Here is a 24,998-nt window from a genome sequence, read left to right on the forward strand (position 1 = left end):
GTGTCCAAAAGAAGAGTGGGGTCAGCTTAATGCAGGCAGGGGCCTACGCTCACCCACTGCTCATGGTCAGCTGTAGCTGCTCCCCAGGTATTTCAGTGTTTGACAACCTTTTCTGTGAGGAATTTTTTCCCAATATCCAACCTAAACCTCCCACAAAATGACAGAGCTTAAAAAGTGCCTTCAGTTTTCAGCAAGGAGGCAAAGCTTAACAGCAAACTAGTGCAACAGCCTCAGAAGAGCTGTTGTTCTAGGAATACAGGGTGAAGAAATGCAAATAAGCAATTGCTCTGATAAACATCAGTCCCAGTTTTTAAATTTGTAAAGAGTTGTCCTGTCTTGTCCACTGCTGTAATGTACATAAATTAAATTTTAAGCATCCCTTCAGGAAGAGGACTGTCCTGTGCTTATTTAAGCAATTTGTAGCATTTACACTTGTTCTGTAAGTGAAGCCATCAGTTCCATAAAAAACACAAGGAAATGCAAGTGTTCTGTGCCAGAAATGGGATCCTGAATCCAACTGGAACCACTTTTGGTCTGACAAAATATGCAAAACCTACTCAAACATTGTGAGAGCAAACAGCAAACCCTTCTGGCATGAAGAGACATTAAAGAACCAGGCATTCCTCTTTTGGAACTTATTTCTATATCAGCATGTGTAGAAGATACTGTCCCAGGAGCAGCACGGATAGCAAGCATAAAGAAATCACTGAGAGCTCATTTCAGTTTGCATCATCTTCCTAGTGATGGTCAGAAATAGCCACACCTTGGCTCTGTTGCTCTGCTTTTCAGTGTAAAAATCCTGTAACCTGTCTTGGAATAGATACTTCCTTGACTCAAGGGATGTGCTGATTTTTTGTAAGGGAGAATTGATGATCCAGCATTTTCCATACTCAGGAGAACTGAATGTAGCTGTACACTAACTCCTTTTCATTCTCTGTCAGCTAAGATGACAACCAGAAAAAAAAGTAGTCCAGCTGAAAAATGCAATCTAAAGAGAATCAAAAAAATTTGGTGTGGTTTTTTTGTCTAGCAGGGAAACATTTGGAAGAAGTTGGGCATTTCAAATTTGGACTGCTTAGAGGTGAATTATTTTTCACAGCTCTAAGTCAAGTTACAAAACATCCTCTGTGAAGTAGTTGATCTGACTGCAGAAGCTAGTCAAATGGAAAAGCCCATGTCTTAGTAGGGTTAAAGTCTTCCTTTCAGCTATTCACACAGCTGGAGCATATTACCAAGAAGAAAAAAATCCTTCTGCAGAGAAGCAGGCTGGTGTATCTCCCACAGAACATATTTTTAGTCGCTGAAATTTTTGTACCAGAGACCTTTCTGACTACAAGATGCTTTACCATTCTACCTGGCAAAAAGCAAATAAGGTCAATCCGGCAATCCAACAACAAAGAATTCCAACTGGAAAGGTTTTGTAAAAAATCACAAAGCCAGCATGCTATTAGGAGAGGCAGCTCAGCATTTTCAGCATCACTGTGGGGTTTAATGCTGCATCACATAGAGCATCCATTGATACAATTGTATGGAATTGATACAGTTCCCTACACGAAATGTTTACATGGCACCATGAAGGGAAGGCACCAGCATAGGAGAGGGGCAGATTTCCTTTCCCTGCTTTTCCCTGCTTTTGCCCATGACTGGTCCAGCCTTGAGCTTCTCTGTTCATGGAGTTGTTCTTTTTTTACCTCTTGTTTTTCCTGTGCTCTGTGTTCCCCACCACCACCTTTTAGAGGCTCAGATATTCCCAGTACCTTTCGACATGCAGGTTTCAAAGAAAGCTGAGACAGGGGAAGTGAGCTGGGGTTTCACCTTGGGGCCCTGTTAGAAGGGTAGGATAAACTGGCTTTTAAGTTACACCCATTTCTGAATTTTAGTCTTAATTGTCATTGCAAGAGCTTGAAGAGGGCATGTACAGCAACATGTGCTTTTAATAGAGCTACTATTATTGTTTTCATAATGCTTTCCTGATTACCCCAGGGTCTTGTACAAAGCCACTAGGCATACAGCAAGAAAAAAATCCCCTACCATTCTCTAGTATAAAAGCTGTTTTGACAGGCAGTGCCAGCACCAGGCAGCTTTGTGGCTGCGTTCTCACACATCTCAGATGTCCTGTTAACAGTGTTTTCCCTCCAGCAAGGAGCATCTCTCAAGTCACACAGAAAAATATTCTTGTGAATCCTCTAAATCCCATTGACAAATGCTGTGGTGGCCATTCTTCTCCCCTGATGGGAGTTCCAAATTTTATCTGTCAAATAAAGGCTGTCCTTGTCTAATGCATCATGCACTTGGCTGTGCAGTGCCTGGGGCAGGTTTATATAGCCAGGTAAGGGTGCAGAGTAGGGTTCTGATCCTCTTGCTGTGGTGTTTTGAAGTAGCCCAGTTAGGAACTGGAGTTAAGGAAAATTGAAGTGCTTGAAAAAACAGTCACACTTATTCAGGACAAAGTACAGAGCTTCCAAGAATGAGAGGAGAGCAAACTGAAGACTGTGTCTGACTGAAGGTCATGCACACAGACCAAAGCCCACTGCATGCACAGTTGTCCCTTGGTGACACTGCAACCCTCTTAATAGCTCTTCTCATCCTCTACTGAGGTGAAACCCCACTGCCTTCACTGTCCCGCTCATGTCCTCAGGGTTTAATCTATTGCAGGGAAGACAGGTGCCTACTGTCTCACCCTACACTGAATCACATAATGATGGAATGGTTTAGACTGAAAGGGGCCTTAAAGACTATCCCATTCCCCCCCTTGCCATGGGCAGGGACACCTTCCACTAGACCAGGGTGCTCCAAGCTCCATCCAACCTGGCCTTGGACACTTCCAGGGATGGGGCAGCCACAGGTGCTCTGGGCACCCTGTGCCAGCAGATGTCAATGAAAGCTTAATAGTTCCTGAAATGGGAGGAATGGGTTGCTAAGCCAGGAGTACATTTCTTCTCCGAGTACAGTTTTAGCCAGTGTGGGTTCCTGAGTGGTGGACTATGGGTAATTGAAGTGTTTGTTTCACAACATAGAGCTTATAAGGGGAAAACATCAGAGTGGGATGACTTCTGCCCAGGTGGACTATATTTATTGCTCTATAATCAGCAGGTGTCCTGGTTCAGGGCAAATTTGGGAGAGAACACCCAAAGGGCCCCCCTAGAAAATCGGATTCTACCACCCCTCCCCCAACCGGTCCAGGAGAAAATACTTCCTTGGAGAAAAGTGGAAAAAAACTGACAAGAAAACTTAATATTAAACAATAAAACCCCTTGCTGCTCCAAAGGAGATGACAAACCCAGAAAGTCCCCTCCCCAGATTCCAGTTCAGCTCACTCAGTCTCTTATCAGTCCCTCTGGCGCTGGAAATGCCGTGGCCCAGGCCCGGCCAGGCCCACCAATGTGAGCTGCTGGTGCTCTTATGGTTGTTCAGTCCAGAGCAGATGTGAACAGGTCCAGAGAAAGGGGAAAAAAAGGAAAAAAAAGCACAGTCCAGGGAACTTCTTTGCCTCAGCTAGCTAAACTAACTAAAAAAAAGCGAGAAAAAAAAGAGAGCCCTGTCCCGCCGTCTGTTCATCTGCAGAACAACGCAGTCCAGGAGCAGGAATATGTAGGAGTGAGTTCAGTGTCTGAAAACAAACTGCGCGCCTCCTCTCCCCCCCTCAATCTTTGAAGCAAGTCTTAAAGGTGCAAAACTTACTATTCAGCATAAACGGAATGAGACGATTGGGGATAAAAGCATCATATAGTCAACCTAGGACAGCAGACCTGACAAAGACTTGAGCTATAATCCTGGCAGAACAATTTGCAACGACTTTTTTTTTTCAAAGGCTGTTTTGCTGGCCCAGGCAAAACTTTATTCCAGTCCTTCTCTCTCTGTGTGCTGCTTTGATTTGATTTTTATTTTGACCTTTGACAACCGTCTCAAGAAGATGGAACCGAGTTCCTTATACTATAAAAAAATAAATAAGTGCACCACAGCAAGTATCTCAGAAGATTTTCTTTTGGCAGCGAGGTGTGCAGCATTACCCCATGTAGCTTTCTGCCACCCCTGATGGCAGGTCACAGGGGTGCTCAGTGCTCAGTTGGTACCCAGCAAAAAGGTACTTGAGGTCTTGTTGAGGTTTTACGGAGACACAATTATTTACCCCACTGCTGACAACTGGTTTTGATGCTGGGATTCTTCATGTTACAGCACAAGTCATTTGTGAAACACCTGATGTGCCAATAAAATGCACAAATTCTGTACCTTCACCAGAATTAATGAAACAGAAATAGCTTTTCCCTTTGTGCTTACAGGTCCCAGGAAGAGTGGACTCCGGATGTCGTCATTCCTGGGTGTTGCAAAGACAGCAGTCACCTGCTGAAGGTAGCCAAGAACAGTGGTGCACCTGGGGCACACACGGTACTGAGACAAAACGCTGCACTGCAGACAGTGAACTTCATACACGTTGTTGAAGTCTACAGTCATAAGGATAGTTACAACAAACCAACCTGCCAGATACCTGGATAGCTGGTGTCTGAAATGCAAATGCTTCTCTGGACCAAAATGAAATGTTGATAGAAATATGTGCCTTAAAGACAACACAGAAAGTTCATTATTCATATGAACTGTAAGTTTTCTATATTCCAAGATGGTTATTTAAGAGAAATGCTTCCTCAAGGGCGGATACAAATAAAGACATGAATATTGGGGCTGTCAGTCCAGAGCTGTTCCCTGCGGTGTGCTGTGCAGTGTGACCGTAGCAAAAGCATAATGCCCTTCTGCACAGCTAGAGAGGTGGTACCCAGTTTGCATATTTGCCTCATATGAAGTTGCTGATAATAACTACACACCCCTCAGATTCCAATCTTCTCTGAATCAGTGGGTTTTGTAAGAATTTCAGAAAGAAAAGTCCCCCATATTTTTACAAAGTAGCATGATAGAACTGCAAAAAAAATTGGTTTTAATTAAATGCCCCATTGTTTTGTATCAGAAAGGTCTTTAATTCATCTGCTCTGTGTTTAGAGACCATGTAAGACTGGGTGCAGCAGAGGCCCATCTGCTGGCTGCAGGTCTGCCAGCCTGTGGGACAGGAGATGGAACATGGAGGGATGTGGTGTCATGCTGTGACACTCCTTGGGGCCCCCACCAGTGACCTCCTGTAGCTTCTACTGGAGTCCCAGTGGCAGAGCAGTTGGTGTGCAGGTGGGGACAGCAGTGCAGCCTTCCTGGAGCAGCCAGCTCAGGATCACTGCAGCATCATCCATATGAGACCTCTCTAAATAAAGGGCTGAGGTAGCTTTTGAAAGCCTGCCTTCATTTCCTGTTGTTAATATGTACATCATGTGAGGAAACAAGGTGGGGTTTTTTCTTGTTTTGTCCTTTTTGAATAGTTAAGTAACACATACTGTGCTTTTTCTCCTCTTACATGCAAATAGAAGTATATACTACTTATAGTTATTTTTGTTCCGGTTGAAGACTTACTTAATACTGTCATCAGCTGTCTGTTTAATGGGTATCATCACATCTCTCTCATGGGTAGAAACATGACCTTATAGCAGGCTGCAGTAATTGTTTTATGATATATTCCTGTGGTATGAATCAGGTATCGTCTCACAACCTGCAGTTCTGAAGCTTCAGTTTTGGAATTCAAATTACTGTAGCTTGCTGGCAAATGCCCTCTTCTATCCTAGCCATACTCTCCAGAGATAAAAAACGCGTGCTTGAAATTCAATAAGATGGAAGTTGCAGAAAAAGAGCTTTTTTTCTTGTTTCTAATAAGCTCATTTCTACTGTGTGTTATACCAAGGTGCATCCTGCAACACACTTATCACTATGCACTGCAAAAAGGAGAATGGATGTACTTCCCATCATTCCACCCCATTAAGTTCTTAATTCATCCAATTAGTACTAGCTAGTGTTTATCACTATATAGTTGTGCTGTGAACTATTCTGCCTGCAGTTTTCAGTTGCCTGTCAGACCCAGACAGCTTCTCTACCCAGCAGTGTGAGCAGCAGGTCAAGGGAGATGGTTCTGTTCTTCTGCTCTGTTCTGGTAGGATCTTATCAAAAGCTCTGTGTCCAGCTCTGGGGCTCCAGAACAGGAAGGACATGGAGCTGTTGGAGAGAGTCCAGAGGAGGCCCTGGAGCTGCTCCAAGGGCTGGAGCCCCTCTGCTCTGGAGCCAGGCTGGGAGAGCTGAGGGTGCTCACCTGAAGAAAAGAAGGCTCCAGGGACACCTCAGAGCCTCTTCCAGGGTCTAAAGGGGCTCCAGGAGAGCTGGACAAGGACTGGGGACAAGGTGGAATGGTTCCCCACTGCCAGAAGGTTAGATGAGATACAGGAAAGAAATTCTTGTCTGTGAGGGTGGTGAGGGCCTGGCCCTTAGAAAATGGAAAAGGGCAAATTTAGCTTTAATAAGGGGAGAGAAGAGAACCTCAAAAGTACTGGAATGGAAGGGTTTCTCTGATCCCCTGAAGTGTAGAACAAATGGTTAAACAAGTCCTTCACAAAGAAGATACATCTCAGCCTAGGATTAAAAAGAGTTGTAGGCATGGGAGGGAGGTGTTCTGTCCTACTGGCAATATTATGCTTAAGGTACACATGTAAAGGGTGGCCAAGATATCCTTGATCCTGCCTCTCTGTAGCTTTTTTGAATTTCCTTCCTCTTCCCATCACTATGATTATGCTCACAGAATTCCATTATTTAGTTCCCTGGTGTTTTAATTTTATTATGTGGCTTTAAAATGCAATAATATAACTGCAAGTGAAATAAATTCCCTGTTGGGATGTTTGGGTCAACACTTCGTATGAGCAGACAGCCTGGCTCCTGTTCTGCATGAGGAGAATCTGAGTAATGTTGGATGGGACAAAAAATGCACCCTTGAGCTGCCAGTGATGCTGGCAGCCATGGGAAGCACACCAGAAGGCAGGTAAATTCACTGTCCCTGTGCCAGAGCTAAATGACTATCATTTATTTGGGCAGCTAACGCAAGAGGCAGCAAAGTTACACCAAGATAAGGAAGCAACACCCCAACTGTTTGTGAAAGATTTGTGGCTTGGCTCCCTCTGGGACTGTGCTTACTTCTGATGGCTGCACCCCCTGGAGTTAGCTTTATTGCTCGTGCTAACATAATTTATTGTCAGAAGGGAAGTAAGTGCTGTGCAGGAAGGAGATGAAAACAGCTGAGACTCTAAAACAGACATCTAAAACCTTGTAACCCTTAAATGTTTGCTGGCCAGTGATTCCAGCTGGATTCAAGCTCCTATTTCTGCTACAGAACACTTGCATTTCCTTGTGCATTTTGTAAAGCTGATGACTTGCACACTGCTCTCAGAAGTCTTTCCCACAGGACATATGCTGTATCTATGAGCTGGAGTCTGCAGTGGCCTCTAACCTGTTGCAGCACGGGCAGATGGTTGGTTGCTGAAACCTTCCTGAAGTGTCCCCACGAGGAGAACGCTCCACCAAGCACACAGCAAATACTACACTCACATGCAGCAGGTGCTTATGTGAGACAGCAGAGGCAGGAAGCATCTTTGTATAGATTTCCAGTGGTAGCTTATTTCACCTACACTCTGAAAGGGTCCAGGGACAAAGGGACAGGTAGAGGGTCCAGGACTATATACTGGTACAAAGGGGCAGAGCCAACAGCAACAACCAACCTGAAGATGTGAGCAGGAAAAGGATTACAGTGACCAAAAGGGAAACACAATGGTAAAGAGGGGTACAGACCAACGAGGTACAAAGAAACTGCCAGAACCTTGACCATAAATGGTTAACAGGCGGTTGAACAGCCAATGGGCCAACAGGGAGCGTGGCACTGTGGTTGACTGACAGCATGTCACAGTACATGGGAGAGGTTGAAGGCCAGTGGACATTCTTACAGGGCATAGCTCCAGGAAGTCCCCTAGCAGGCCCACAGGCCTCCACAACTCCCCTTTCTTTTTTATAAAAAAAGGCCTCTCCTATGGATTTCTGTAAACATTTAAATAAACAGAAAAACATAAACAAGACTATGAATACAACAACTAAAATCCCCAAAATCCCTTTTACAAAAGATAAAGCCATCCACCCATCTGAGCGGACCGTCGCACCCCAGCAACTCTCTATCAAGGATGACCCAAGAACTCTAAGGGACCTACACTAACCCATGACCAGGGCGTTACTTCACACAGGCTGCAAACCATCCTCTCATTCATTCCTGGCTGTGGGGGTCATGTGAGGCCCAGAACTGGCACAGGGATGACTTCCATGTGAGGACATACACCTGAAGTGGCTTTGTTCCCTTCCCATAGCTCTGCAGAATGTCAGTTTGCCATATCTGTCAACTGTTTATTTACAAACCTGTTTTAAGGGGAGGATGCTCTAACAGCTTTATTTGCTTCCTATCTTCAAAGAATTCAATTGTTTGTTTTTTTTAAAAATAATTAGCTGAGTATTCTTTTCATGGGTACAATTTGATTTGTGCTTTAGATAAAGAGCCAAGTGCAGTATTGAACACGTTTGTGAAGCTGGTTGTTCATTCTCCAGAATCTGTGCAATATTTACCAGGACTATTTGTGATCAGTATACATGGACTTATTCTACATGCCCATTATTCTCTTGTGCCAGGAATAAGAGAAATACAATTTTTTCATTATCTGAATCATCTTCTTGCTTTACTAATGCTGTTAAAATTTCCAGTGACAGGGTACCACAGAGCAGAAGAACCAGGGGTGTGTAATTCACCAGGTACAAGGTGAATATACAGGAACTTAAAACTGACCAGGGGTTTCCAGACCTGTGGATGCTCCAGGCTATCATAGAATATCCTGAGTTGAAATGGACCCTGAGGGATCATGGAGTCCAACCCCTGGCCCTTCACAGACACCCCAACAATCCCAGCCTGGGCATCCCTGGCAGAGCTGTCCAAAGGTTCCTGGAGCTCTGGCAGCCTCGGGGCTGTGCCCATTCCCTGGGGAGCCTGGGCAGTGCCCAGCACCCTCGGGGGGATGTTTCATCCAAGTCAGTTCTGTTCCCTTTCATGGCTGGCTTAACTGGTTAGGAATAAAGAGCTGGGAATTTGCAGCACAGCTTCTGCTTTTGTGTTTGGAGTTGGAGAACTTTTTTCTTCATCTCCTTCTAGCCAACAAAGTAATCATACCAATAATCATACTCTGACTATATAAATAAGATTGGAAAATAACCCATTTTATATGCAAAGCAAGTCTAGAAATTATTAGCATATACATAAAAAGCCTTCTTAACTCTGAGCAAACAAACATCTTGGTTCTCAGAGCTAATTACCCGTCCCCTAAAATCACCAGCAAATTGCTGCTGACTCCCAGGCGCAGAGGAGCAGCCGCCCATCGCTTTCGGCAGAGCTCTGCCGGCTGTCACAACTGGACTCGCTCCCTCCCCGTTTACTTTCGCTTCTCCAAGTTGCCCTTCTGCAAGTGACCTCCGCTTATCCCGTCAAGGAGAATTGCACTGCGGCCGCCCCGCGTGGGACGTATGCCGGGCACGGCACACACCCACCCTGAAACCGATGGACGATGCTCTACAGAAGCTGTAAGTGCACATTTGTAACGAGGAATTTGGGCAAAACAAGGGTCTGAAAGGGGCAAATCTGTGGGAACAGGATTTCAGAGACAGAGGGGCAGTGGCTCTGACGGGAGTGGCCAGCCCGCAACTGCCCTGCGGAAGGTTTTTTCCCCTTCTTAGATCTTGTTTTTGTAAATTATCGACTGAAACTTACTGAAAGAAGCCTAGTGCGCTATCTGACCTTTTAAGAAATACTTTATTGTATTTTCTTAAGCACAAAGAAATACTATTAGAGGAACTGCTTTCGCTATCTAGATTTAATTTGTTGCTAAAGAGATTCAGTCCTCTGGCGGTGGGAAAACAACAAAGCGTATTGTGATCCAGCAGTTAACAGATAAAACAAAATACTACATGATAATGTTGCCAAGACAAAGGTGTTATTTAGTAAGTCAAATAATTCACTCAAATAAACAAATCGGTCTCTTTAGCGGGGGAAAACAGTACTGGCTTTTGAGATTAGCTAAGCAGGAAATCATTCTGCTGGGAAATGAAACGTTGTGCAGGTCTCTTCGCATGGCCACCAAATTCGGAGGCAGAACTCTGAAATGAATCGGAGTTTTGGAAGGGCACTGGGCTCTGTCAGGCAGCGGGGGTTCGCGGCGCGCCGCTCGCTCCGGAGCGGGGTGAGGGGCGAGTTTATTGCCTCGCTGTTCGCGATGCGGCTTCCCCGTCCGGCTCTGCGCTGTGACTGTCGCGGGCTGTGACTGTCACCGTGGGAGGGCGTTCGGGGCCGGCCCCAGTCTGGTCCTTCCCTCCCCAGGAGCATGGGCACGGCGGCGGCCTCTGCTGTGGACGTGTGGCTCCGCAAGGATCTGCCTGTGCAAAGCGAACCTGACAGCGATCCTGCTGCAGAGGTCTTGCGTGCCACCGGCGTGAGGAGGAGATATGTTTAACCTCTGCTTCTTGTGCATTTATCTGAGCCTGCTGGACAAAAATATCTCCAGGCAGTGTGGCACTGTACATCACAGCATTCCTGAGGGACTGATTTTCTTTTCCACTTCACTCACTGTGCTTTGAATCACTGTGTGCTGAAAAACATTTAAATGTATATTAGAGATTTCAGTCCATATCACACTAAGATGACCAGGTTTTCTGTTTAGTCGTTTAGATTTAGTAGTTTAAAAAGTCCTAAAAGCTTTTAAACTTAAAATTTCTAAAAGTTTCCAGGGAAACTTTTTAACAGAGCACAAAATGCAATGAATACACAGAGGTATAAAGGGCTCATAAAAACAAATCCTCAGCATGGCATTCTCCCACTGCTTCTTAGTATTCCGCAACCCCTCTTGCTGTAATGTTTATTATACATATGGAAGTGAATCATAGAATGCAAGAATGGTTTGGATTGGAAGGGACCTTAAAGAAAATTTTGTTCCAAACCCCTGCCATGGGTAGGGGAACTGTCTACTCTGCCAGGTAGCTCAGCCTCATCCAAAAATAGCCTTGAAAACATATCACAAAAGGAATTACAAAATTCCAAGTTACTTTTCACAAGGTTTCTGTTTCTTTACTAAAGTACATTGCCAAAATCACACCAATGCAGGCATGATCAAGGTCTCCATGTGTAATAATAATAATTTTAAAATGTATTTTCATGCTCTTAGGAAGATCTGGATTCTAGAGGGCAAGTAGAATAAACTCAGGATGTATATACTCTACCAATCTTCTTAAGGATATGCACAATGACTGTCACAGCAATGCATTCAATCCTCTGCAGCATTTATCCCTAGTAAGGCATATTCTCTTCCATTCCTTCCTAGGTAATTACTTGTTAATGAAATCTGGGGCAAATAGCAGGTTTTACATCCACAGATTTGCTTGTACTTTTTCACTCACAAAGTTAACTATCACAATTAATTACATGCTTCACTGAAACTTTTTCTATGAGAGAAACTGTCCCTGCTCCTTGGGCTTGAGTCACTACCTGTCCAGCTGCACTGAGATGCGTGTTGTGCTGCAGAACAAGGAAAATATAAATTCTACATGGATGTTGTGAAGATGTAGACATGGTATTTTGGACAGCGTAATTTCTTCTGGAAAAGGAAATCACAGCTTTACCAATTATGCATTAATTGTTTAAAAACTGGTGGCTGTGCAAGTGTAAATTTATGCTTCTACACGGGACGGGCTGGTGAGCACAGACATTTGAAGAAGTGTTTACCTCGAAGGTCAAGGCGAAGGGAACGCTGGTGTGGGCTACGGGGGGGCTCAGGGGGCCCGCCCTGGTACCGACCGCGGCTGCCCCGGCCCTGTGCTCCGCTCCCCCTCTCCGCGCTTCCCCCGCCGCCTCCGGGCCCGGGAGGCGGTGCCCAGCGCCGGCCGCCCCGCCCCGTCCCAGCCTGGCAGGAAGGCCGAAGGCTGCCGTCCGAAGGCCGCAGCCCGCGGGCCGGGCGGGGCCGGGGCTGCCATGGCCGGTGAGTGCGGGACGGGCAGGGTCCGGGGACCCTCGGCGGCTTGGTGAGCGCCGCCGCGCTCCCAGGCCCGGCCGGAGCCTCCGGGGCCGCAGCGCCGATGTCGCGTTGTCCCCGCTCCCCGCAGTGGCCCCACCAGCGCGGTGGCCCCGGCCGTTCGGTGCGCGGCCGCGGCCCGGCCGTGGGTCGAGGTGACCGCCCCGGAGCATGGCCTGGCCTGGCCCGGCCCGGCTCGGGCGGCGCTGCTGGGCCTCGCACGGGCGGGCCGTGGGACGGCGGGCGGGGCTAGGCTGGGCTGGGCGCGGGGCTCGAGGCAGCGGGGCGTGCGGAACCCCGGCCTGGTGTGTCCGGTGTAGCCGGGCAGGGCCACATTTCACACCCTGGCACACTGGCCGCGTGTTGTGTGGCAGCGAAATCTGCTGTTTACTCCTAGCCTCCATCCAGCTCGCTGGGATTGTGCCTCTGCACCTGGGTAGCACACAGGTTAGTTGTCCTGGTGACTCGGGGGTCCGGTTGTTTCAGCCATCATATGGAGCTTGGAGGACTTGGGACTGTGTGTAACCTAATGTCGCACTCTAGTATCAAATGCTTTTTAGTATTTTGCTCACTGCAGTTGTTGAAGTCTACAATTCCCTGGCGTGTGGGTGTAGCCAGGTGGGTGTCAGTCTCCTCCCAAGCACCAAGTGACAAGATGAGAGGTAACAGCCTCAGGTTGCACTAGGGGAGATTTGGGTTGGATATTAAGGAAAATTTGTTTGTTGAAAGGGTTGCCCAGGCCTGGTATAGATTGCCCACACCAGGTACAGGCTGCCCAGGGCAGTGGTGTAGTCACCATCCCTGGAAATGTTCAGAAAACATATGGATGTGGCACTCCATGACATGTTTTAGTGCTGAACATGGTGATGATACTGGATTGATGGTTGGACTTAATAGTCTTAAGGTTCTTTTCCAACCTAAATGATTCTGTGATTCTCTTTACTTGCTGTCAGAGTCCCTTGACTTCTGGTAACTTGCCACCAGCACATGGCAGTGGGTGAGAGTAGCAGAGGAGGGTGGCATCTTGTTTCTCAGGTCTGTCATCTTTTCAGCCCAGAGGAGCAGACCAGTTGCTCTTTGAGGGTGCATTTGGTAACCAGTGCCATCTGATCATCTCAAGACCATTTCTCTGCAGCCAGACTTGTTCTTAAATCCTTGTCATCCCTTTCTTGGGGTCTTGAAAGGCAAAACTAAATTAGTGTTAAGCTAACATTTTGTTGAGAGAGAGTTTTTCCTCTTCCCTGAAATGCTTCTGAAAGGAGTTGTCATGGTCACGTACAAATGGTTTGATCATCAGATCCAAACCGTCCAGGTTTTGGTTGCCAGCTTTCCTGTATAATGTTTATGAAGATCACCCAAGAGTTTTACAGGAAGTAGCAGCTCATGTTTGCACTGCACAGCAGACACCACTGAGGTTTCTGGAATGGATGTTTGCAAGTTCTGTGTTTTCCAGAGAACACCAGAGAGCTGCACTGGGTTTCATGTCTGTTGTGTTTAAATTTATCACCTTAATGATCCTGTTTGTTTGCTTGATAAACTTAAGAAGGCTTTTAAGGGGAAAACAAACCAAAGATGAAACCATAATAAAAATACAGTGGTGTCAGAGACAGTGTCCAGAGTCTTTATGTAAATATTGGTGGAGTTATTAACTGGGAGTGTGCACCTGCCTGACTAAAAGTGGTTGGCTGCTCCCAGGGCCCGGGTATCGATGAGAGTGCTTGCATGTTCCAGCGGGGCAAGGAAGGACTGATCTCAGCCTACAAATTTGAAATGCAGCTGTATTTATTAATTTACTGTGATAAATATGAAGTGACAGTGCAATTCCTTAGGGTCCTGTGGCTTTATCCAGAAAGGCAGTGAAAGTAGATCATGAAGAAATGTATGCAGGGGATTGTGACCAACAAAATTCTGTTTGATGTTTCTCATACAGAAAGCAACATGAGGATTTTTATGCTAAAAATAGCAGAAACAAAATTACAAAGGGTTTTTTAGCAACCACTGTAACTTGAAAGTTCTAGTTTGTGTTGTGCCAGTGGCTAGTGACAACTTTCAGGGGCCACACACCTCTGCACAAGCATATAAAGCAGAAATGCTTAATATGTGTTTGTCCAACATTCTGGCTGCTGCCAGGGTCTGGCATGTCCCTTCCTCTGTTGGGAATTGTGTCTTACAAATTCCCTGTTTGAAGAACTTAAGAAAGGGTTCCCTGATTTTTTTCTGCAGGTGCTCCAGCAGACAGTCTGGCTCCTTATGGTCATGTATGATAAGTTTTTTTATGAGCCTTATTGTTTCCAAGAGCAGAAATGAGAACATCCCATTGGATGGGAGAAGCATCTTGCAGGTGCCTTAAATGTCATAATCTGATTTCATAAGTGATAGAGTATTTATCTTCAGTGATATATTAACTTTAAGGCTGTATTTGATTAAATATCCATCAGAGCTTGACTTCTAAATGATTTATAGCCTTCTCCCTTTGGAAGGAGAGAGGCAGTAGGAGTGACCAGCCAGAAGTTCTGATTTGTGTAATTTCAAGTGGATGAGTCTTTGAAAGCACATGGCAGTATTATGTTTCCCTAACAGATAGTTCAGCTTGCTAATATTAGGTGGTGGTGATAATTTTATTTTAGCTATTTAATCACTGGTAAGAAAATGAAATGTATGAAATTTAAAAATGGCTTATTAATTAACTACTTTGGTTTCTTCTGTGTTATTTCATCTCTAGATCAGTCGTATTGTCATCGGCTGCAGCATGACATGTATTTTCTTACAAGCACTAGCCGACTGAATGAGCAAGTGGTTGATAAAATTGTTCTTCAGCTCAACAGAGTCTATCCCCAAATTCTTACCAATGAAGAAGCAGAAAAGGTAATCTGAGGAGTTTTGCTGTGTCTCTGACTGTTGTGTTGCTTCTGCGGGTCACTGCCCCAGCTGCCCTCTTCCTGACACAACTCTTGGTGCCACATGCAGCCTGCCTGCCTCACCTCCTGCTTGCTGGCCAGTTGTGTCTGGCATCTCATGAAAGAGGAGCAGTCACAGGGCTTGCATGCCCCCTGTGCCAAGTGGCCATGGGAGAGAATGCTCTCTTCAGCAACAGTTTAATGCCACAGTCCCTGCCATGATCAGGGGCACACAATCGTGCAGCCAGTCCATGGGCAGGAGGGCACCCATCTTGTGACCACATGCCTGGCATGCCTGTCTCCTCCCATGAGGTGGTGTGGAGTGGCACACCAGATGATCTGTGCTGCATCCATCTCTGTCCACAAAATCATCTACATTAGCTCAATCAGTTTTGGTAACCGATTAATAATTTTAAGTATTGGTGGAGAAGTGGGGGGGTGTTAGTCCCACTAGTAAGTGTGGAGCTGTGGGAAGTGGATGGAGTTAATAATAACTTGCAGTGGTGTGAAGCTTTCAAAAATGGGTAGCTCTTTTTAGTAAGAAAAAGCTTCTAATCTTGTGTGGAGACAAAATTAAAGTCGGCTAAGAGCTTCTACAATCCTCCTTATAATAGTTTGTACTTAACTCTGCTGGCTTCATGTCTGCAAAGAGTTTTGGTATATCAGTATTTTAACATCAGGAAAAATAGGTCAAATTCTACCAGAATCAAACTTCATGGGGACAATTAGTGTTTTGTGGTGTAGAGCAGAGCTAGATCATTTACTGAGCCAGTCTTGCCACTTCCCTCAAGAGCTTCAAAATAAACCCATAAAGAATCTGAAACATGATTTGTGACTTTTGCACTTAGGCAGAAATGAACTGCTTTTTAATAGATTCAGGCAAGTTTGTGTCAACTCTATTGGATGTTTAGGAAGCTTATAATCTCAGCTGTATCTGGTGGACCCGGTGGGAATTTTGTCAGAATAAGGAGTATTTTGTAAAATCTATGGCGTTCTTGTCCCTCTCAAGCAGCAATTGTTCCTAACTCAGTATGCTACAAATGTTTTCCACTGTGCTGCTATGAAATATGGTGTTTTGCTGAGAATGGCTTTGGATTTTTTTTTTAAATAAACTGAAAATGGTTTGATGTGTAAAGCTAGGGATGCATTTTCCTTCTTTTTGTAAGGTCTCCTAATACTCATCATATTTAGCACTACAGAGAAAATGTATTTCCCACTGCAACTGTTTGCCAACCTGAGTAATGGGAATTTGTGCCTGTAAAGTTGGTGTACAGCAGTTAATTGGCTGGAAACAATAAAAAACCATGAAATATGAAATCTTGGGATGATGAACACTCCAGTACTGGGACTAGGATAAGCAGTGTGAAGTGCCTTTTCAGGGATCCTTACTAGGCAGCTAAGGGCAAACTTGAAATCATCAAACTTTATTTCAAATTATAAGATTTGCTGAAATATTCTATCTACAGCTGCCAGAATTAAACTGTAGAATAGCAAGTACCATATCAGCTTGGATGCAGGGAAGACATCAAATGCAGAGTGTCTTTCTCTCTTCTGTTTTAATCTCTTTTCTGATGAGCACTTTTCTCTTGCAGTTCAGGAACCCAAAGGCATCACTCCATACCAGGCTCTCAGATCTGCTAAAACACCTCCAAAAGAAAGGAGACAGACACTGTCAGGAGTTTTACAGGGCTCTGCAGATCAATGCTGAACAGCTGTTTAATGACCTGCCAAGCAGGAAAATCTTGAGTAAGTTGACTTATAAGTTGATTGAGTTGTGGATTTCCTCGCCAGTGTATTACAAAACCTAATTTCAGATGCAGTGTAGGTCATTTAAACAACCTAAAGAGATTATAAATAATACAAATAAACAAGTTACTTAAATAATTTTTGGGGTATACCTTAATTCCTTCTGACTTGAGTTTTCCAAAAGCTATAAGGGGATTTTGTAATGTAAAATTGTAATTTCCTTCCTTTTGACTTTCATTTTGAAAGAAGTAATTTGTATCTACCCAGCACAAACTGATGGAGGACCATTTTCTTGCCTGCATGGGGAGGCTGCAGAGTTACCCCACATCCTGAACCTTTTTGAACTGGGGAAGTCTGGGCCCATTCTGCCTCAGAATCTCAGATGAGCCCCAATCCCAACTGACTGAGCCTCGCAGCAGCTTGAAGGCAATGTTTTGATCTGATGTTCACCTTGCAGAAGTTGTGCACTTTGGAGAAGAGGCTCTTCAAGCAAATTGTCTTGGATCTGTCATTTTTACTTTGGTATAGGTCAAGAAACAAGTTTTTCTGCCAGGCTGACTAGCAGTTAGCAGACAGCCTTTATGAATTAAGAGCGGTTTGAGAAGTCTTGATGTAGTCACTAAGAAGAAAAATTTCAAGACTGTTTTCATGTTTAAGAGTTGAAGCTTTTTTAATGTTCAATAACACGTTCTACAAGCCATTTTTGAAAATATATCTTTACAAGGAGACTTGGATAGGGTCTGTGGGATGTTTTCACTTTTAGCTAGAGCAGAAACGTGCTAATCCTTGCACATTATTTATGTGGTGACTCCCGAGCTCTCCTCAGGTAGCCATGAGTAGGCTCTGCATAGCAAATACCTGTGCTAGAAATGCTTCACGTTAAACATAGAGCTCCTTGTGGCACCCAAAAACAGTTTTGCTGCTGCTGCAAACTGCTGACTTCAGTAACCATGAAAAGTCATTAAATTCTCTGTTATCTGGGTACGCTCTTTTATATTACCATCCTCAGAAGGATAAGGATAATTTAAAGAATGGAGTTAAAACATTACTGTGTGCTGAGGTTTGGTAGTGTCTTTCTGTTGACCTAAGAAAGAAATATTGAGATGATTGTGTTAATATGCTTGCTGTTTCATAGAGTTCTGTAATTAAAACAAATGTCTGCATTCTGGATTGAATTGTCAAGAAACATCTGTGCAGCTTTTTAAGCTAAAACTGCAAACATCTTTATGCTTCAGGAAAAGCTCCTTTTGTCAGTATGAGGAGTAACTTTTCATTTAAGTGAACTTGGACATTTTCAATATTAAAGGCATTATCCTTCAGGCCTCCAACATGCACAATTTGTTACTCAAATTTTACTTCTTGGAAGTTCTCAAGGGGTGCTCAAGGCCAAAATCTGTGGGGTCCTGAGCACTCTGGTCAGTGGAGGGTGTCCCTGCCCATGGCAGGAGGTTGGAACTGGGTGGTTTTCAGGGTCCCTTCCAACACAAACCATGCTATCATTCTATAATGCTCTTAGCAGTAGTTGTTAAGTTTAGCACAAAGCATTTACAGAACTGCCACTAGAATTTGTAAATATGAAGTACAGGGAGAATCACTAACATGGGGCTTTTCTAAATGCAGGCTGAGCTGAAACAAGCAGCATTACAAACAGCTGGAGAAATTATCATTGAGGACATGGATGAACCATGGATGGTTCATGGATGAACTCTGTAGTTCTGTAATAGATTACATGCAGCTATACAGACGACAAATTTTTTTCAGCAGAGGAAATCCTTTCAAATGTTTAATTTTCATTTTTAAGACAGCTTTAAAATTCATGTTAGAACAAAATTTCTTTGCCTGAAGCGTGAATTGCCAATGAAGTGTCTGGTAATGTCTGAACATTCCCACTAGAGGGGAGGTAAGGCGCACGGTATGGGCAGCCTCAGAGCTGTTGAAGCAAATGTGAATTTCCAAGGGACTCAGAAAATGTTTTTATTTCTCTCCATGCTGACATAGACTTAAAGGATGAAGGCTTGGATCAGCCCCACGCAGCGATAGAAGGGGCAGAGATTTGTCTGTGCTCTTCTGTGCAATGTGAGGATTTCCTAGCTGGAATTTCTAGGAAGGACATCAGCTCCTCAAAGGAGCAGGCTGGGTGAAGCTGCTAGGGGCACACCGAGCTCATGGAAGCTTTGCAGCAATCCTTGCTGCTCCGGTGACTCTCAGGCTTCACAGCAAAGGGCACCAGATGCTTCTGTCCTGCTCCAGGGCCATGCCCTGTGCCCCCACAGAGAGGGATATCCTTAGCAGGAGAGATGGATGTTCCCCTGTCGCTGCCTGGGTGGACTGGGCAGTTTTCGAGGCACCTCTCCTACGTCCTGGTGTCATGTGAAAGAAGGAGAGGAGTTAAAACAATCAGTCTTAAATTCTTCCCTATTGACAGCCAGATTCAGAACTCTTAGTCTTTTTACTTTCCTTTTTTAACCTTCCTAGCCCTTTGACAGTTGGACTTGGTGATCATAGAGGTCTTTTCCAACCTTTATGATTCTGTGTTTGCATGACTAAAAAAGGTCTGGCTAACACAGTGTTGCAGATGAGTGATATTTTATGGAAGGTCACTCCTCTGCCATGTCTGGTGGCAGCTGTGCATCTCCCTTCTGCAGACAGCATGATCTCCACATCTGTGTGGCAAAGGCAGCTCTGAAAGGGTCTTTCTGCCCAGACTGGAAACTACTGAACACCTTGTCCTATGGCCAGCCTCCCTTTCTACTAGAATTTGCAGAAAGATAGAGGCTGAAATTACTTGTGCCAGATGTTAGCATGGAGAACCTACAGAGTTTTAAAGAAGCTGGGCATGCCTTCAGCTGAGACCTGCATTTAGTAAATAATCTACACCAAGAAGTTTTTTCTATGTGCTTTACCTGCTAAATACATCACTGCCCAGAAATTTGCTCAAGAACAAAGAATGGTGATACATTAAATTATAGAGATGTTTTGAGATTAGTGCATCTGTTAACAAAGAGTTTCTATGTATTACAATGAAAACTGCTGGTATTGTGAAGGATTATCTCCTGCTTTCCTAACTTAGGAAAAAAGTGTAATGTTATTTATGTGGTCAGTGCTTAAGCTGATCAGAGGTGGGGCTGCAGCTATTTGTAGTTGCATTCAGATGACTCTATGCCTTTGTCTTTTGGTCAGTCCAACTTTAGCAATGGTTTACCATTGGAGGGGTTAATACTTTATGTCAATATTGGATATTTTTCTGAAATGTGGTGTTTTGCACCATTTTGCATGTGCTGATTATGTTTGTTTGTTTGCTTGAGCTGAGTACTAACTTTTCATGTGTTGCTTTTATTTCTAGAAACCCCAGATCCCACAGAGATAGACACTGACAAGGAGCAATATATGCTAAATGACAGGGGTAAATAAATCATACAGTGTCACTGGATGGAATGGCTTTGCAGATTATGATGCAATTTATTATATCATGTAATTTGCACTGCATATAGCAACTACTTTGGCTTATGATGTCTTTACTGTCACAAGTGAAGTAGAATTAATGGAGGAAAATGTACTGAGTTACTGTCGAGGAAACCAGTGCCAGGAAATTGAAGAGACTGTAGAGTTTAATCAGTATTTACAATGGTATTACTTACACTGTTGCAGCTAAGCTCTTCATTTCCTGTGATTTCTTCAATGCCTGAACAGTAAGGTCTATTCATTTTGCATAAAGCCATCAATAACTTTTTGATCTGGCTTTCAATTTTTTTCAATTTTTTTAAGTTCTCAATTTAACTACAAGTCATTTGAAAGCAATGACAGAAAGGAAGGAAAAGTGTAAATCTATTTTCCTTAGGAAATCATATTAGTTTCACCTTCGTCTGTTCAATGCCAGATTACAGGGACAAATATTTTTTTCATGGTAGGATATTTTGAAAAGGAAGATCTCAAATAAAGATGAAGAGTTCTCACCATTTATAATGAACTATTGTATCATTTAAGTTCAGTATTTTATTTAGAGACTTATATACAATAATGAGAGATTCAAAACACCTTCTGTGAATTATGCCTTTTTGCAGTTTCCTGAGAGAAAACTGAAATAAGTAGCAGAAACACAGTTTAACTCAATGTATATTTTTGTCTGTGGTGGTGGTGCTTCTGTGAATATTGAACCAAATTGCTGTTCAGAGTTTACACATTGCTGTTGCTGTCTGCAGCATAACAGTACAGGATGAACAGAGAAAGTGCTTGGAAATGAGAAAATGTAGTATTTTATTTTTTTTCTACTTACTACTTTTTTTTTTCTGACCTGGCCTCAGACTAGAGATTGTTTGGCCACTAGCCACCCTCCTTGGAAGGTTACATGCCAAAGAGCAACCAAGTCCGTGGTCCTTTGCTGTTTCTCTAATGTCCTTGTCCACGCAGTCAGCTCCAAGAATTTGTTGAGGCAGTACACTTGTCCTTAAATTGATAGATGTTGCTTAATTGTATCTACAAGTAGATGTGTAGTTTAATTGTATCTCTGTTTCTAGTGAGATAGTAACTACAAATAGAGTATTATCTGATAAAGAAGCAGATGTCAATCTTTATGCTGTTTTGTCAGTGGATAAGTATGAATTAGAAAGGTTTTATTGAACATCAGTACTGACCATCACCATTAAACTGTGTGTAATTCCAGGCAGGCAGCTTCCAGAAGATTTGGTTTGGAAACTTTTCCTTAAATACCATAGTCTGTAGCTGGTAGATGAGCAGAGGGGAACAGGGGATGGTGGCAAAGCAACTGTAGTAAAAATTAATTGCACTCCAATAAATGTACTTCACAGTACATTAGCTACAGAACATACAGAATTGTGAATATGATAGCTTCATTTGAACATGCTTAATTATGCATATTGATAACAATTGGTGGTTTGTGAACTGAACTAAACATCTGCTGCCCTGCTCTGTCTCAATGTGTTTTCTTGCCATTTTCTGTAGGCCCAGTGTTTTTCCTGGCATGTTTCAGCATGGCTGCAGGACTGGCCCTTTTCTGGTACTGCTGTAACTCAGGTGAGCTTCTCAGGGGCTTCTCCTGGCTGCCTTCCCTCAACAGGGATGGAACGAGCTGGGCTCCTCATCTGACAGGGCTCCCTAACAGGGTAGATCCAGGTGTCATCATTCATTAATGACCTCTGGATACAAATTGCACAGCAAACATGCTGAGGTATAAATAATGGATATTTTGCCTACAGTAGATGCCACAAATAGTGGCACTTTTAAAATACAGTAGTCATGTGAACTCCTGTTGCTATAGCAATGGGTCATGATTCCCAGCAGTCATGGGACACACCCAAAACCTTCTGGCTCCCACACCCCTTGGGAGCTGGTGGAAGCCTGGCCAGGGCTGGGGGATGCTGGCTGGATTTGCTGAGTTCCAGCAGCTACAGCTGTCCCCATGCTGCTGGCTCTGGCTGTTAGCTCTGACTGCCACCTAACAGTCCACACTGGCTCCACACCATCCAGTGCTGTGCTCAGGGGTGAAGCTGCCCCCTTCCCTAACTGATCAATCTCCTCTTCCTGTCTCAACTAGCAGCAATGAATCTGAACAGATTCCTTGTTCACCTCTCTTGGCAGTTGATCTCTGCAAATTGAAGGAATTGGGCTTTTCTCTAGAGTTATTTTCAATAGGTTTTTTTTTTTTTTTTGCAGATGCTGCTTCCTAGCTAAAATGAAATCTAACTGTGTTCACTTTCTCTTTTTCCTCTCATCATTCCATTTTAGAAACGCAAGTCATAGGAAGAGCCAGGAGAATCTTGGGTTTTTCTCCTATTATCATAGGAAGACATGTTAGAAATATTTGTATGTTGTATTTGGAAGACGTGTCAAGAAATTAAGGAAAAGCTGTCTCTTGGCTTATCTGTACAGTACACCAAAGGAAGCCAACAGTGGACAAAAATGTCCTGTACTCATACCAAAGATTTTATTAGCTAGCTTAATCAATAATTGCCTTGCCTCCAGATGTATTTGGAATTTCAGCTATAAATGTCCTTCTTTATGGGAATGGACTGTTTATTTTTGTAAATGCTCGGAGTATTTATTATTTGTATAAAAATATTTTTATTACAAGCTTTAAAATGATCTCTTAAGTGAGCATGGGTCTGAAGCCATGTTTGCATATGTGTTTTCTATACTGGAATGAAGGATCACAACTGTTTGAAGAACTCTGGCTTTCCTTTTGTGAGAATTAATTTAAGAAAAGAACTTAAACACATGCACTCAAAGCCCTTACTAAGAAATGGATCTCCATCTCAGAACTGTTTTTTCTAGACCCATTATAGTCACTGCCTGAGCTCAGGTGGGTACTGGCACCTGTGAAAAGTTTATGGGGGCCAGTTCCCTTGATGTGTGCCTTGTATTCATTGTGTCTTCTGATTCCCTGTTGGTGCCTCATCCCAGTCTGCCTTGTTTCCGGTCTGATGCAGCTGCTGGCCCTGGTTTGAATGCCCTGGAGCTGTTGCAGGCTGCTTCCCAGCCCATGGGCTGTTCCAGGGAGTGGAATGTCTGACCTGAAGCGTTTCAGACTACCAAAAAAGTGTTCCAGATTCATTTAGCTTTCCCTTTCCCAGTGAAGTAAAGGGAGACTGCAGAGAGACCTGGACAAATTGGAGGGCTGGACAATCACAACCCAGTGAAGTTCTACGAGGGAAAGTGCCAGATTGTGCACTTGGGATGATGCAACCCTGGATGTATGGACAGGCTGGGGAATGAGATGCTATAGAGCAGCACCATGCAAAGGGAAATCCCAGTGGATGGAAAGTTGGATATGAGTCAGCAGAGTCCTGGCAGCCAGGGGGGACATCCCTGTTCTCAGGGGCACCAGGCCCAGCATGGCCAGTTGGGCCAGGGAGGGGATTGTCCCTCTCTGCTCTGCACTGAGGCAGCCTCACCTCGAGTGCTGGGGGCAGTTTGGGCATCACAATATAAGATATTAAACTACTAGAGTGCTTTGAAGGGACATTTCCAGGGATGGGGCAGCAACAGCTTCTCTGGGCAACCTGTGCCAGGGCTGGGGGAAGAATTCTTTCCCAGTATGGTACAGGAAAATTTACTATGGCTAGGGCTGCATTTTCTTCCCTTCCTGAGGTTGCTTGAGATGAGGATATCTCTCAGGGAAAAAAATGATCCAGAATGAGCTATGCCAAGGGTTAGAGCTGGAAGGAGAAAGAAAAAGTGAGTCTGGGTTCATCCTAGCGTTAAAGGACCTAACAGCAAAGAATAGAAAACAATTTGTTCCTTCCTTAGTGCCAATTATTAATATGAACAGTGAATGTCAGGCTGCCTATACAATTGGCATGTGCACGGGCTGGGAGACATTCTTAGAATATTCTTCTTTCAGGAGCTTGCTTTTCTGCCAGCACATCTATGCAACACAAATGGACTGTGATAATCCCATTTTCAGATCCTGAAGGAAGCACATGTGCACCTGCATGGGAGTCAGGTCCTTTTAGGCAAACAGTGTTACAGACTTGGGAATAAATCGAGCAGGGTCTTGGATGAAGCTGTTCAGCTGCAAAATTCTGGTTTCCCTGGCAAGTCAAGAACAGCTTGGCCTTTGCTGCTGAAACTGTGCTGGTATTAATTTATAAACATGGTTCACACTTTGTGCAGGAAAGTTGTCCTGGCTGGGTTGTAGGTGGTTCCATGCCGAGGGTGGAGGCCATCCTGGTGGACACTGTGGCTGCCATGCTGTAGGCAGGAATTGTCCAGGAGCTAAGCAGGTACTGGCTGAGCCATGGAAATGGTTAAGGCTGAGTATGGGACCGTCTGTGTGCAGAGAGCTGGGAAGCAAAGTGATAGATCCTACAAAGAATTCGCACATTTCTGTTTAAAGCCTGACTGCTCTTTAAAGGACTTGGTGAAGGATGATGTGCCTGATGAACTGGAGTGGGAATAAAGTGATAATTCATTCTGGGATGCACTGGGCTGCTTTACAGCTGCTGGATGGAGTTTGCAGTTAAAAGTGCCTTTGCCAAGACAAAGTTATTTCTTTTGTTTCTTTCAACTGTTGTTATTTTTTCATATTGTAATAAATTGAAAACATATTTGATCAAAATGTGCCATTGTGGATGCTTTTCTCTGCCATTCTGTGTGCACAGATGTTACTCCATGTTATGCCATGCCTTGGCTGTGCTGGCAAGAATCAGTTTGCTGCACTTCACAGGGCCTGTGTCCTGTATTAATTTCTCTGAATGTACATCCTTTAGAAATTAATGTATTTCTTTTTTTAATGGGGTGAAGCTGTCAATTAAATTGAAATAAAATCTGAGAGAAGAATGCTGCTGTTTTTCTTGTAGTTAATGCACTGCTCTTCCTTGCAGAAGCACCCTTGCTTGTTGCCCTC

General features: G+C 44.1%; 2 protein-coding genes across 8 annotated transcripts in view; both read left to right on the top strand.

Moving 5' to 3' along the window:
• Positions 1-8,464, top strand: part of SUSD3 (sushi domain containing 3) — a 30,837-nt gene extending 22,373 nt beyond the window's left edge. For both annotated transcript variants that reach the window (XM_059856014.1, XM_059856015.1), the window contains one exon: positions 4,281-8,464. In XM_059856014.1, coding sequence (XP_059711997.1) covers positions 4,281-4,494 — 214 coding nt within the window. In that variant the 3' untranslated portion in view covers positions 4,495-8,464. The remainder of the gene's footprint in view (positions 1-4,280) is intronic.
• A 907-nt stretch (positions 8,465-9,371) lies between these two features.
• Positions 9,372-24,931, top strand: CARD19 (caspase recruitment domain family member 19). Of its 6 annotated transcripts, none has more exons than XM_059856016.1 (6): positions 9,372-9,516; positions 14,716-14,858; positions 16,483-16,636; positions 19,980-20,039; positions 21,596-21,667; positions 22,379-24,931. In XM_059856016.1, the coding sequence occupies exons 1-6, from the start codon at positions 9,501-9,503 to the stop codon at positions 22,489-22,491; spliced, it is 558 nt and encodes a 185-aa protein (XP_059711999.1). In that variant the 5' UTR covers positions 9,372-9,500; the 3' UTR covers positions 22,492-24,931. The 6 variants fall into 6 exon arrangements, with proteins under 6 accessions (XP_059711999.1, XP_059712002.1, XP_059712001.1 ...); XM_059856019.1 differs by having other exon boundaries at positions 22,307-22,443; XM_059856022.1 differs by lacking the exon at positions 9,372-9,516 and adding an exon at positions 11,840-11,960.
• Positions 24,932-24,998: the final 67 nt, after the last annotated feature.

Source organism: Haemorhous mexicanus, chromosome 11 (genome assembly GCF_027477595.1).
Source record: "Haemorhous mexicanus isolate bHaeMex1 chromosome 11, bHaeMex1.pri, whole genome shotgun sequence".
Classification (NCBI taxonomy): Eukaryota; Metazoa; Chordata; class Aves; order Passeriformes; family Fringillidae; genus Haemorhous; species Haemorhous mexicanus.

Coding starts and splice junctions, on each gene's coding strand:
- CARD19 (XM_059856016.1), top strand. Junction 20,040..21,595: donor ATATATGCTAAATGACAGGG/GTAAATAAATCA, acceptor CATTTTCTGTAG/GCCCAGTGTTTTTCCTGGCA. Junction 21,668..22,378: donor CTGGTACTGCTGTAACTCAG/GTGAGCTTCTCA, acceptor ATTCCATTTTAG/AAACGCAAGTCATAGGAAGA.